General features: G+C 48.7%; 1 protein-coding gene across 1 annotated transcript in view; it reads left to right on the forward strand.

The window, feature by feature from the left end:
• The window catches only part of LOC119386432 (proteasome adapter and scaffold protein ECM29), an 814,720-nt gene that overhangs the window by 82,313 nt on the left and 718,700 nt on the right, over nucleotides 1-13,707 (forward strand). Inside the window, exon 5 of the mRNA XM_037653733.2 lies at nucleotides 5,375-5,416. Within this exon, the coding sequence (XP_037509661.1) occupies nucleotides 5,375-5,416 (42 nt within the window). The remainder of the gene's footprint in view (nucleotides 1-5,374; nucleotides 5,417-13,707) is intronic.

The following is a 13,707-nucleotide window of genomic DNA, read 5'->3' on the forward strand; positions in this document are numbered from 1 at the left end:
CAGATGTTCAATGACTTCAAATCTTCCGCGAAAAGTAAAACCAGTGCCTTACAACAACAAATGCCATCTGACATGCTCAGTGGCAACTGCTCTTTCAGTTTCAGTTCCGTTTGTTTATATTATGCGTCCTTCGGCACTGCTGCAAGCAAAACTTGAACCGAAGGTGGGCGGCGTGCCCCTCCAAAGCGGACTGCTGTTGCGAGCACTTCGGCCGCTTCTGCTGCCGATGTTTTGGACCCCAGCAGTGGTGATGACTTGAGTAACGATGTGGCATCATCTGATTTGAGTTTTGAGAAATATGCGCCAGCTCAGAGGCTTCAATCTTATAATATCTGGGGTTTAACGTCCCAAAACCACAATATGATTATGAGAGACGCCGTAGTGGAGGGCTCCGGAAATTTCGACCACCTGGGGTTCTTTAACGTGCACCTAAATCTAAGTACACGGGCCTAAAACATTTTTGCCTCCATCGAAAATGCAGCCGCCGCGGCCGGGATTCGATCCCGCGACCTTTGGGTCAGCAGTCGAGCGCCATAACCACTAGACCACCGTGGCGGGGCGATGCCTCAATCTTCAACAAGCACTTGCATGTCAGTTTCGTTTTCGACTTCGTGCTGTAGATAAAAAGAAAATGTGCTCCATACTTGAAGGCTGTGGTTTTATTTTTGGGTTCAGTGGCTCAACAATGTATGGGCAATATATTTTGCAAAATGGACCGCACTGTGGGATGTTTTTGCCCACAAGAGAACCTGGTGCTCATGTTCGAGCAGCGCTGCTGATTGATGTGCATCAGTTCTGATGAGCGCTGGATTGTTTATTTTTATTTTTACACCTGAAATTATCAACACTTTGTGTCACAACATTAGGAAATACTCCTGGATGAATATTTTGGCTAGAGAGACCTACTTTCAGCGGGACAGCTCCTGGGAGGAAGTCAGTCCCACTGGAAATGCTGAAACTTATTGGGATGGTCATCTACATCAGTTTTGTTGAAGGGTCGTGACTCCACCTATAGAGGCGGACAGCCGGAATATCACTGACCAAATCATGGGCACAAGCAACTTTCTCAGAAAGTGCATACGTTGGTGGAAAACTCTGTTTAAAATGAGAAGCATTTCTTAGCGATCCTCAGGCACTTTGGCCGTTTCTATCTGTCGGTTGGTCGGTCGGGCGGGTGTCCTACGTCTGGGCACTCTCCTGGTCATCTCCATAACTCGTAATGTATCGAAATTGGCATAGCAGGGGATCAGTGTATGACGAACATGATTTACTGGTCATGACATGCACAACTCAAAACGCCTGTCGCGTACGTCATGAAACCCTTTCCATCAGTCACGTGTGGCACATACCCGCATACCACAGTTGATGTTATGTGGGTATGTGCCACAGGTGACTCACAGTCTCAATCAAGACAGTAACTGCAAACGTACACATTGAAGCACGAGGCAAGTGACGGAGCTGAAGGCAGAACTCCCCTGGAAGACGCTCGACTGCCATCCACTCGTCCACGTGGTCCACCAGAATGACACAGTGTTCTCTTCCTTTCATATTAGGCTGAGCGATGTCCTCACGCTGACCGTGGATGATGTCAGATTGACTGAGAGCCACTTTGTGACACGTGAAGAAGCCGCTGCTAAGTGCCCTGACGACATACAGCTATACTACGGCAGTGCAGATGTCGACCGCTATAACCCACGTTGCCTCAACGCTGCAGACGTGTTATGTCATCCCGCATGCGATAGCATAACTGGCTATAAGAATGAGCAGGTACACAGGGATGCCCTGACCAAACTGGCCAACATAAATGCAATCGACACGGGTGGCCTGCCGGCCTCAATTTGCCTGAGCATCGGCAAGCCGTACATGATCACAGCTAACAGTGACGTAAGCGACGGCCTCGGTAATGGAAACATGGGCACCTTATGGTACATCGAGCGCGATGACCACGGCAGCCTCGTGCGACTGTGGCTTGAATTTCCAACGTCCACGGTAGGCATTGTCGTCCAAGCCAGGGTGAAGTACATCACTACCGCATACCCCTCAGTTGAATTGTAATTGATGTCTGTGGTAATGCAAACCACCAAAACCGTGATATACGCCAGAAAAATATCTCGTGTAAGAGAACACAGTTTCCCCTTGCAAACGCCATAACTATATATGTCACAAAGGGCCACATATGCCCAGGTAGTCTACAGATACAATAAGCGCCAACCACTGAAGCTAGTCGTTGTAGCACTTTCCAAGGCTACCGGCCTCAACGACCTATACCTCACCAATGCAAAAGGTCACTTCAGGTTCTGACATGTCGCTGGCTGTATCGACATTCAATCTGTCAAAGACATGACCCGGCTAGAAAACAGGCCTCTAGGCATTGTCTTGGACCAGGCTACCGCCTACATTCGGTGCCACGACCACACCTCAGGATCGCCGCTGTCAACGTACAGTCTGTGCACGCACATGTGCACGACCTCGAAAAAGACACTCTGCTCACAGAAACTGGCATGTTAGCACTTTCTCAGGCCTGGAGCGATTAGCCCACTGTCGTCCACAGCAAGTGGCTTCATTGCAGGTGTGGAGGTGTCAACGTAGGCCGCATCCCACTTCGCTGGCCGCAAGACACAGACAAGCAGTGCAATCGGTGAGGCCTGCATTGCGCACATCAGTTACAATAAGAAAGACATGCCACTCGCCGCCATCTACCTGAGAACTCTCAAGAACCCCTTCCACACATGCACACGGGTTCGCGAAACGTGCATGCGTTCTCCATCATAACAGACCAGTATAAGCACTACATACCAGCTCATCACGTCTGGTGTTGGCAATACCTATGTTGCTGTTGGCATCGTTACGCAACTGTAAACAACTGGCTATATAACACATGTGTGACTCTTCAGCATATGTGTTTGCGTGTACCATTTGCACATATCTTTAGCGTCATTTCGTAATGTTTCCCTCAGTGTAAAAAATTACGCCGCAGTCACCTTCCTGCTGCATGCTTCGCATAACATCGATTCCCATGGTAGGTGGAATTTGCCGAATTTTTTTCACTCTGTGGATATCGCATGCGTCAACAGCTTCATTCTCTTCCCCGAATATGAAATGACAACGCAACAGTCCCAGAACTTTCAAGAAGCACCTATTTTGACTAGTTGGCATTTATAGAAGAAGTAATTCAACACATGTTTGACATAATGATGATGCCGCCCCCTTTTTTACCCCGTTTGACACCAACCAAAAGATGGAGAAAAGAACAGAAAACTAAGACGAAAGAAACACCTTCTGTTCTGCCTGGAAGTTTTTATCTAAGTTTTATGCCTTCAAGTGACTGCTTTGTTGAGTGGCACAGCTGTCAAATCTGCTAGACAGATGAGCTCTGGAATCTGCAACACGTGGTGCACTGGATTGGCATACACACTGAAACGATGGCTAAAGGAACCAGGAACAATGTGTATATTTCAGAATGCTAAATGTGCCTATAGTTGTAAGAGAAAAAAATTTTTTGTGGAAGCACTGAAAATTAGCCATTTTTCTTCAGTAACAAAAGAGTTAATGAAGCCAATAATAGTTAACTGGCCATTAACTCCAAAATCTAGGTGATGTCCTATTGTCGTGACTGAGAACAGGGCACACTTACAGCGCACACGGTCACCTTTTGCCAGGCAGTGAACCTCTGACCTGTGGTAGATGCAGGGAGCCAGAAAGAAGAAAGCACTTTTCTAAAGCCTATGGTGACAATTTGCTAAACATGTTTAGCAAAACTTGCCCAGGCACAAGTTCTACTATTGTGAGAATATTCCATTTCACCTTGCAATGTTTTTAGGTTGTGAGCCACTCGTGTATCGTCAATCTGTTTTAAACTTTTTAAAGACATTGGAAGTCAAAATTTGCACAGGGGATTCGTAGCACATCCTCTTAAAGGGACACTAAAGTAAAACAATGAATTGATTTAGACTGATAAATGGTACTCTTAGAAGTGTAATGTCGTTAATTTTACCATCATAGGTTTATTAATAGAAGAGAAAATCAATGTCAGTTGACATGACGTCAAGAATTTCAAAGTGTAGTTTTCGAATTTTGGTGACATTGGCTGAACGCAATTTCCTCAGACTTTGTCAGTTATTAGTCTATGACCTCGTGAGAGAGCAATGTACTTGATTTTTACTGATCAGGAGCTGCGTAGGATCTAGGAGACACTCTCAAAATCTATGCCCTCTGGGCGGTTGGTGCGGGAACGTCGAGGCAGCGTCGCCACTTGCGGCAAGCATGTGAAAGAGGAGTAATCTGTGAAAGAAATGGTTTTTATTCTCTTGAAAGAGGAAGTTTCTAAGGCACTACCCTGCAGGCTCACTGCACCTCGCCGTCATGATTTTATTAATGTCGTTTTATGCACATTTAGTGAGCAGGATTTTAAGCCCTTATACAGCCACCTGACACTGTCATTGATCACTAAATATTGCCTTGGCACTCTTTGGCCATCACTGGCTCTTGCGCCACTTTTCTCCCTTTTTCACCTTATGTAGGAAATGCTGAAAATAAAAGCTTTTGATTGATTGACATATATCACCAACAATGCATGGCACAGCTTGTAGCCACTGTCTAAGAACATAAACTAACTTATTCTTTATATTTCTTTTTCTAATAGTACTGAAAGTGGTGGCTTGCAGTCGTGCTATGTAACAGCTTGTTTTGTAAGTGTCTATGGTTATTTTCTTGTGATAGCATTGCTAGCCAGGCTAGCTCTTATGGTGGGTAAGCAGTTTTGTGCCCAGTTTCACTGCACAGGCCAATATTCATGGAAAAACAGCTGACTTGATTGGCTACCGTAACCATTAATGAGCTCCCATTTTGGCTTTAACATTGGGCATGATTAAAATGTTTTCTCCAAGCTCAGCCTACATGCTGGCCAAGTTGGTAGAATAATTGAAAATGTAATGAAGCGACAGGAGCAGTAATGTTGTCTAAGCTCAACCGAGTCCAATGCTGCGGCTGTTTAGCTGGTTACTGGAGGCCATTGAAGTGCAAGAGGAGCGAGGAGGAAAGGTCAACAACAAATGTGGCGATGCTTCTGGGCTTCTCTGGTGGCACATGCTTCAGCGCAAGTGGTTGTGCAGTGGCATGAGTGTTTAAAAGCTAGCGCCACATGGCAGTGTGCAGTTGGGCACTCAGTCATGAGCAGATTGTTCCTGCAGAACAGTTTGAGAAAAATTCGGATCAGTGGTAATTTTGCCGGGCACCATATCGTGGTTGTACGTACAAAGTTATCTTAGATGGAAGCAGTGTAGCAGATTGGTGTGCTACACTGATTGACTTGTTTAAGACTGTCAGGCATTCTGCTTGCCTTTCTAAATTGCACCTTGTCTCTGGTCTGTTGCAGTGTTGCTAGTGCAGCTGAACTGAAGATGAAGACACTGTCAACGTACGTATGCCTTTGGTTGTCTTTCAAGTTCTTTTAATTACATGGCACTCTTTGGCCCTTGTGCCATAAAATACCATATATCATCATTCACTGTGGCCTTCACCGCTTGTGCTTTTGTCGCAGCTTTAAATTTGGTCAACTGTAGCAACGTATGTAGACTTTTAAATCTCACTCCTGTCACATTCATAGGTAGTGTCCTTGTCATCTACAAACTCCATGTGCGGTTGAAGCCTGCTGGAATAAACAGCACTACAACAAAATGTCCACCATAGTGAAAATTTTGTTTTATGGGAAGCTGAAGTGGTTTTAGAATTCGGTAAGACTTTGTCGTTAACAAGGACCAACATTATTGTCGATGATGGCGTAATTTTTTTCACTGTTGTGGCAGCAGAGCTTTAAAATACGTGAAAGAAAAGTTTGTCTTGCTCCGCACATGCAAATGCGCCGAAAGTGTGGGCTTGGAAACGAACTAACCGGAACTATGTCATGGTTGGTAGCTTTGGCGGAGCCACGCAGCACTGTCGTATCTCCAACCATGGCCTCTGTGACTAGTTCCGGCTGTGCGCATTGGTGGAACTTATCACGAAGGCTATGCTCTAACAGTGCTGATGGTGCCGATGATGCAGCACACCGAAGATGGCGTCACCGTGTTCGCTCAGCATTTCAAGAAGCCTTGTGGCTGCAGCCGCTGTTTTTTGCCAAGATGTGCTATTTTCATTCTCTTGCATTGGTTTTTGAATTCAGCAGGGATCAAACTATGATTACACACTCCAAAGTCATTTTTTTTTTTCAATAAAAGATGCAAACTGACTACTAAGGAAAAGTCAAGACAGGATACGATGCCAGGTGGTCTGCTGTTCATTTTCTGCACATCACCCAAATATATCAGTTTTCAAAGATGCATTCATAGAAAGGGTGCAGCACGTGCAAGCTGCAGTAAAGCCTTTTAGATTTCACGGGACTGGAAATGTTGAATTAGCAAGAAAACTGTAAACGAATGTCTATTACATTGATAGACCTTTATTTTCGGCATGAATACACAAATTCCATTCGTGTTTTGCATAACGGCCACAATTCCTGTCATTCTTTCACAGTGCAGCTGCGGCACAAGAGCCCCGTTGCTGGATTCCTTATTCGGAAATGCCCTGCTTTGCCCTATTGCGTGGGTGGAGTCACAGCTTGGAAAAAGACAGGTCTTTCTTAGTACGGCACACTTGGTCACAAGACAATTGATTCCGCTCAACAATGATGGCCTGGTTAGGTGCGCACAGATCCACACACATTCGAATGGCTTCGTTCCGTTTGCCAACAACAACAATGGGAGACACCCATTCCGACTCCGAGACGCGCTCTATGACGTCTTGTTGTAATAAGTTCTCTATTTCCTGTTTGACTGGTTCTCGCAATTTGAGAGGCAGCCGCCTAAGCTTTAAGCGTTGTGGTGAGACTTCAGGACGTATCCTGACCTGACGGGAGTAAACAAGTGTTCAAAATGATTGAATCTGTCTGGTAGGTGGCCCACCGTACCTGATGTGATGTTTTGAGATGTGTTAGATGGCACTCGTGGCAACTCATGGGGAGGCGAGGCCGGTGCGCCCGAAGAAAACTCGAGATTCACTGGAATTGGCTGTGTGCTGGTGCCGCAGCATTGAAGGCTGTCACCTGCAAGAATCATATCAAGTTTGTGGGTTGCATCAATATCAAAAAGGGATCGTCCATTGCTTACAACATAGAACAGTATCTCAGTAGTGCGATTTCGGAACGTTACCAGAGCTTGAAAACACCCGAGAAGTGGAACGATAGTCCCTGAAGTCTTTCAGTTTTTTAGGGGGAGCTACCAGTCTGCAATCAGAACCTGACGGTTGGACAAAATAACGCGTAAACAATTCTTTAGACAGAATGGAAACTGACGAGCCAGTGTCTACAAATAAAGATAAAGGCTTCCCATTCACCTCAACATCGGCGTAAAATCCCGGTGTGCGGAGGTCCGGTTGGGTATCTGACAGGGCCATAGACTCGACATGATCCGAACGCCCAGGCCTGGAGGGACTGGAGGCTTGCTGATGCCATGCTGGTGGTGACCGCGCGAAGGGTCTACTGCGACACACAGTGGCAAAATGTCCCCTCTTGGAACACTGGTAGCAAACCTTGCTGCGTGCGGGGTAGTTCTGAGTAGGAGCATGCTGATAGCCACAGTTGGGGCAGCCAGTTGCAGACTGGGGTGGCCGGTTGTAATGCTGACGCGTCGACGAAGGTGCAGCGAGTTGCCAAGGGCGGGGTTCGGTAGAAGGTGTGACAACCCGCGGCAAAGGACGGCGCCGAACTTTGATGTAGCGCTGTGTTTAGCTGTACAAGCGCTTCAGGCTCGTATTCTTTGAGGCGACGCTGGACGCGGTCAGCATCGTTGATGATCTTCACGGCCTTCTCAAACGTAAGCGTGGTCTCCTCGACAAGCAAACGTTCCCCGTAGAAGTCAATCCAATGAGTAATTGTTCGAGCAGCAGCTGGTCCTTCAGTTCACCGAAGTCGCACTTGTTAGCTGTATCTTGCAATTCGAAGAGAAAATCCTGGGGGGAAGACTCGCCTTGCGCGAGGTTCCGAAACGAGAGTCTGGCTGTGGCTACTGCCTCTGGAGGGCTGAACTTGGCTGTTAGCGTTTGCACCAATGAGGAGTAGGCGTCTTTGATTGATCCCGGCGTTTCCGATGCCGCGGCGAGTGCAACCCGTGCCTGCCTCTGACCTTCGGCTCCCAGCAGTGTTTTCAGCAGTGCGGCTTTGCGTTCCGCGGAAAAACTTTCGCCGCCAGTGGCAAGCAAATAAGTCAAATTCTTCAAGCCACCGCGTCCATGGTACTGTTGGTGTTCCCGGATGGTTCCAAAACCCGGGCGGCTTTCCTATCAAGTCGGCCATGTTGCAGCTGTGGCGTTACATTATCACCTGCTGTTTCGCTGACCTTCCTGGGGGTGGCGGCTCGCTATCTGCGACGCGATAAGCGGCGATGCGCTAAGAGCGAGGGCTGCCGAAGAGCGAGGGCTGCCATTCACTGCGATGTAAGCAGACCGAAAGGGTATCGCTGCATCTGGTGTTGCCGATGATTTGCTTCATGGCTGCTGGTTGCCGTTGGCGAGCGGCGGAGGTTGGAAGGCTTTCAGGATCCTGTCGGCTGCGCCATTGTAGTGTTTGCGATGGAAAGGCTCTGAGCACCTGTGGTGCTCCGAAAAGGAACGACACACACACAGTTCCACACCGCGCCCAACTTACCCTCGGCTGTAGCGAGGGTGTTTATATATCTCAAATGGCGGCGCCCCCTGGCGCCATACAACAGAACAAAGTATATTACAATATACAACATGCTCCCACAAGCGTCTTCGCGTCTTTTTGCACTCACGCCTGTTCGCCATTTCTGCATTTCGCTTTGCTTGCGAACGGTGGTGTGCGCAATTTGCGATGCTGCCCAACGGACACCAAGATGCCACCGCTACGCCGGCAACAGTACAGCGCTGCTTTCAAGCGGCCCTTTATGCAGAGTCGGAATGCAACGTTGCAGCAGGGCGCAAATTCGATGCATCGGAAAAGTGCGTGAGGGAATGGAGAAAACAAAGGACCAAGGTCTTCGCGTGCGCTGCTACACGCCGTTCCTGTCGTGGACCGAAGTTTGGACAACACCCTGCCATTGAGGAGGTGGTTCGAGATTGCGTTCACGACCAGAGAAGCAAGAGCCTGAGTGTTTGCTACAATGATATTGAAGCAAAAGCACGTACTGTCGCCAAGGATATGGCATCCCGCAAACTGAGTTCAAAGTATGGAAGAAATGGGTCACGAACTTCATGAAACCAACAGGGAAGCTGAAGCGCACTTCTTTGAGTGATGTGACGCAATGGGTCAACGATGCCTGGTATGGACTGCCAACCGACATGGTCTGCACGACGTTTTCCACGTGCGGCATCTCAGTACGACCGGCACCCCTTCCGACGGCGAGCAGCAGCAGTGGCTCACACGACTGTGACTGCGTCCTTTGCTCAAGCGACGACGAGTTGTAAGCAATGTTTCATGGTCAAATAAATGTTTCTTTGCATCATTCCCTCTTCTGAAAAACTTACTGGTGAGCTATGGCCGCAGCATGAGGCTGTGTTCGGAGTCAACTGTTTTTTTTTTTTTTTTGCCTAAAAGGGGTTGCAAGTTGGGGGGTCGTCTTATAATCGGAGTCGACTTATAATCGGCAATATACGGCCCTTGCAAAAACCGAGCTGACTGTCAACTAATAATTTGTGTTGAAGTGTTTCACTATGTCCTTGTGTAAAATGTGCTCTAATACAGTATAACCTCGTTATAACGGATCCGTTTACAACAGACATTCGGATACTACAGACGAATTTGCGGCGTTATGCCGACCTCCGTATTTGCTCCATTGATTGAGCTTCGATTACAACGGATTCTGGTACAACGGAAATTCGGATATAATTGACTAAAATGTCAGGCCAGCAAGGTGGTCAGGACTCCTTTAGAGCGGACTTTTCTACCACGGACATACCAAATTCAGTAACTTCCGACTTCAAACATCGCTTAGCATACTTTCGGGAGGGGAACAGCGCGCCGCGGATATCGACGTACCGATTTGAGAACGAAGGCCGCCGTCATCCAGCCTGTCGATGATCAACTGTGCCTAGCTGTAGCGACAAAAAATCGGCGCGCAGCGTGCTTGATATTGCGTTTTGGGACTCTGACGTGCGAAATTGCTAGCCGCTGCCACCGCTTCTCCGAGCGGTCGCTGCGCGGCGAGCTTGGCCGGGGGGTCCGCTGCCGATGCGCAAGACGCCCATCCGCGGTTCTGATGAGTCAGCGGGCGATGCGATTCGTTGCTTGCGACGAAGGGCATTGCGGCTTCTTCGCTTTCGCATGTCCGCTAGCGCGATGTTCTTGCCCGCAAAGTTCGGATTTGTCCCATACATCGGCACCGTGAGCGCAGTTAGGCCTAGCCACGACATCGAGTAGAAAGCTCGATTGCGATGTGCGTGGTTGCGGTGCCCGATGTTTCAAAGTACGTCATGCTTGATTGCGAGTACAAAGATTTCTCCCGCGGTGGTCTAGCTCCGAAGTGCTGATAAAAACCTCTAACAGCGGGTCCAACGAGTCAACGCTAGTGCAGTCGCACGTCTGCGATGTGCTACGCACGTCCACGATTTTCGCGACGAGTGCGGCGCGCTATCGTAATCTGATGATTGAGCTTCCGCTTGCAGCTGCCAAACTAAAGCGTTCTAAATTATCTTCGACCCGTGAACACAGAACGAGTGCGAAAGCGTCACTAAGTAGCGCAATTTTCGACAGCCACAACCTCGCGACGTACAAGCAGCAGACGACGATCCCGAATCGAGCATCACGGCAGAAGCAGCCAATCGGAAGCCTTGAACTTCAAACGTGCTTTTTGTACGCTTGTTACTGAATGGAGGAGCTAGCTGAAACAGAGAACTTGAACACGGAGAAATGCTCTTTACGACGAGCCGAAAATGATGGCGCCCGGTTGCGTCGTTGCCGAGCTATAACTTTGAAAAACACTTTTTTTTTTTGCTATTTCTGCAATTTTCGTCAAATCGGCAGATGCAAAAAAAAATTTATAGCACTTCTACGTAGTATTCAATGAAGATATCTTGGAATTAGATAGAAAATGGGCTACAGAAACTGAAAATGCGAATTTCCAAAAATTGCATTTTTTTGGTCCCTTGTTAAAAATGAGACCATGTTTGTGACTCCTAATTCTCTCCAGTTATAACAGACCCATTCAGCGTTTACATAAAAGTCTGTTGTAACAGTACCTGGATTTTACATACTCCCTTTACAACAGACCAAAATCCTTTTCACTAAGAAGGTCTGTTGTAATGAGGTTACACTGTACTTTGCAGGGGATTGATGTTAAAGAAATAGGTCAATAATGGTTTACCTCTTTTTTTTTGGAACCTTCCTTATGAATGGGAACCACATAGGCCATTTCCCAGTCCTTAGGCAGAATTCTAGTAGGAGATTTTGTTTGTGTACTAGACAGATGAGACGCTATTGGCCAGGCACAGCGCTTCACTACGCGGGGGAAAATACCGTAGAACCTCATTGATAAACTTCCGAAAAAAACATGGAAACGCAACATACTAAACAAGGAGGGAAATCTGGGCTAGTTGGTTATAGTTCATTTTCCGTCAGCTTACAGCTCAATAAAAAGACGAGGACGCAGACCAAGGATGCGACGACACGAGTGCCGACTCTCACCTAAAGTTCATTGGAAGGAAAGGCACGAATAAATACATATAAAGGCCAACCGGCTATCGACCGAGCAACTGCGCGTGTGCATCAGAGTCATCCCGGTGATAGCCAAATTACTCAGGGCACGTGGTGTTTAGGTTTGGTCACGTGGTGCGGTGGTTAGGTTCGTCATGTTGCAAGGCGTGTGATGCGAGAAAGATGGAGGCAGTGCGTGACAGAAAAGACAGTTATATTGGGCGACAAAACACACAGGACAACAAGTACACTAACACGGACCCAGGCACACGGTTCGCAAAAAAAAATATGCAGTCTCACAGTGGTCTCTGAAGACGTCCAGTGTCTTGTGCAGTGAGGCTCAGTGCGTCCCGGCGCAGAATGAAGCAGCAGGCGGCCACAGCTCGCTCGACGCGGGAGCTCGAGCACTCTCGCTGTTTCGACACAAGAACCCGGCCTCCAGAACCTCGTGCGTAGTTGCGGGTCCGTAGTAGGCTCTCTCGCCTCGTCTTGCCGGCGTTCCAAGCACCGATCGTCTGCACGAGCCCTTCCGTTTTTCGCATTCGCTGCGCGAGCTTCAAATCGGCTTTCTTGATCGTCTTCTTCTAGAAGGAGGCAGAGCTGTCGTCTGCTTCACTAGCGTTTTTCAGGTACTTCTCCACAAAATTTAACCTGCCAGGTTCTGGCGACCCGCGGGTAGCCAGAACTGTCCAGCCAGAGAAAAATGAACGCCAACCGAAAGTGCGCAGTGCGGTGGGGGGGAGCAGCCCGAGAAAAACGAACGTGCTCTGGGAGAAAAGGGTGAAGGTAATGACGTCTTATTGGCCACATTCACTGAGCACAGTGGCGGCGTTGCTGTAGTTTGGACGGGGCGTGTTGTGTAGTGGGGGTGGCGTGTTCGCTTCCGTAGGCAGTGATTCCACTCCTGCGCCAACTGCACCAAAGTGCACCAAATAGGATTTACTGCGCCATCCTGATAATATCGACGGAAATTGTGCCAAACTGCGCCAGAGTCTCGGATTTGGGGTCGTCTATCACTGGCAATCGCACCGCCGGCATGTCAAAACATGTTCAGCTTGATCTTGGCGCCGCCAATCACAACCACACACCAAGAATTATACTGCTGAATAGCTCGCGCGTGCGTCCCGAGTAAGCCATGACGCCATGCTCGCGGCCGATGCAGGTTCTGTTGTGCGTGTCGGCTCGATGGCAAAACGAACTCTTTGCAGACGCTCGTGACGTCTGGGCCCATCGAAGCGCAAATATGGTCCCTGCTTTCGCTGCAGTTGTGACTAACCAAGGGCGAACAACCACTGTAGTGTCCATTCGCACGGGATCAATTGCAACGGCGGAAGCCGCGGCCATAGCTTAGGCCATACGTGCAGCGGAGGCCAGGGGCGAATCGGCATTTATTCTGACGGACTCACAGGACACCTGCCGTCTTTTCCTTGGCGGGGTCTTACCGGACTGCGTATTACGCATACTGGGGCCGGCTCTCACAATGGATCATGGTGTGACTTGGTGCCCGGCGCACTCAGGAGTTGAGGGGAACGAACGGGTGGACCGTTTGGCTTGAGGCATGACAGGCCGTGCCGCGGACCACATCACCCGGGAGGACACTTCGACACCTGGCGCGCCAAGAGAAATCCTCGAATTTCAAAGACTAGGTAGGCGAACTAAAGCTCCACCTCATCCTAACCTAAACAGGAGACAAGCACGGGACTGGCGTCGCCTCCAAACAAACACGTACCCACATTTACACAGGTTACACAGAATGTACCCTCACAGATACAGCAAAAAATGTCCGTGGTGCAATGCCACACCGACATTGGAACACATATCAGTGCACAACGTCCGGGGCTGCCATCTCGCCTCTGTGTAACGATTCCCTGAATTGGTCGTGGGAGGCGCGGCTCGCGGAACTGGAAATGGGAAGCCAACTGGCGACCCTTGACCAGGCCCGGCGAGCTGCTGTAGCCAGTGGGGCCCTGGAAGAGGGGCACCACCCACCCTAACCACTTCAAGCCATGATATAAATAAATGTTTCT

The sequence above is a fragment of the Rhipicephalus sanguineus genome, chromosome 3, assembly GCF_013339695.2.
Source record: "Rhipicephalus sanguineus isolate Rsan-2018 chromosome 3, BIME_Rsan_1.4, whole genome shotgun sequence".
In the NCBI taxonomy this organism is placed as follows: Eukaryota; Metazoa; Arthropoda; class Arachnida; order Ixodida; family Ixodidae; genus Rhipicephalus; species Rhipicephalus sanguineus.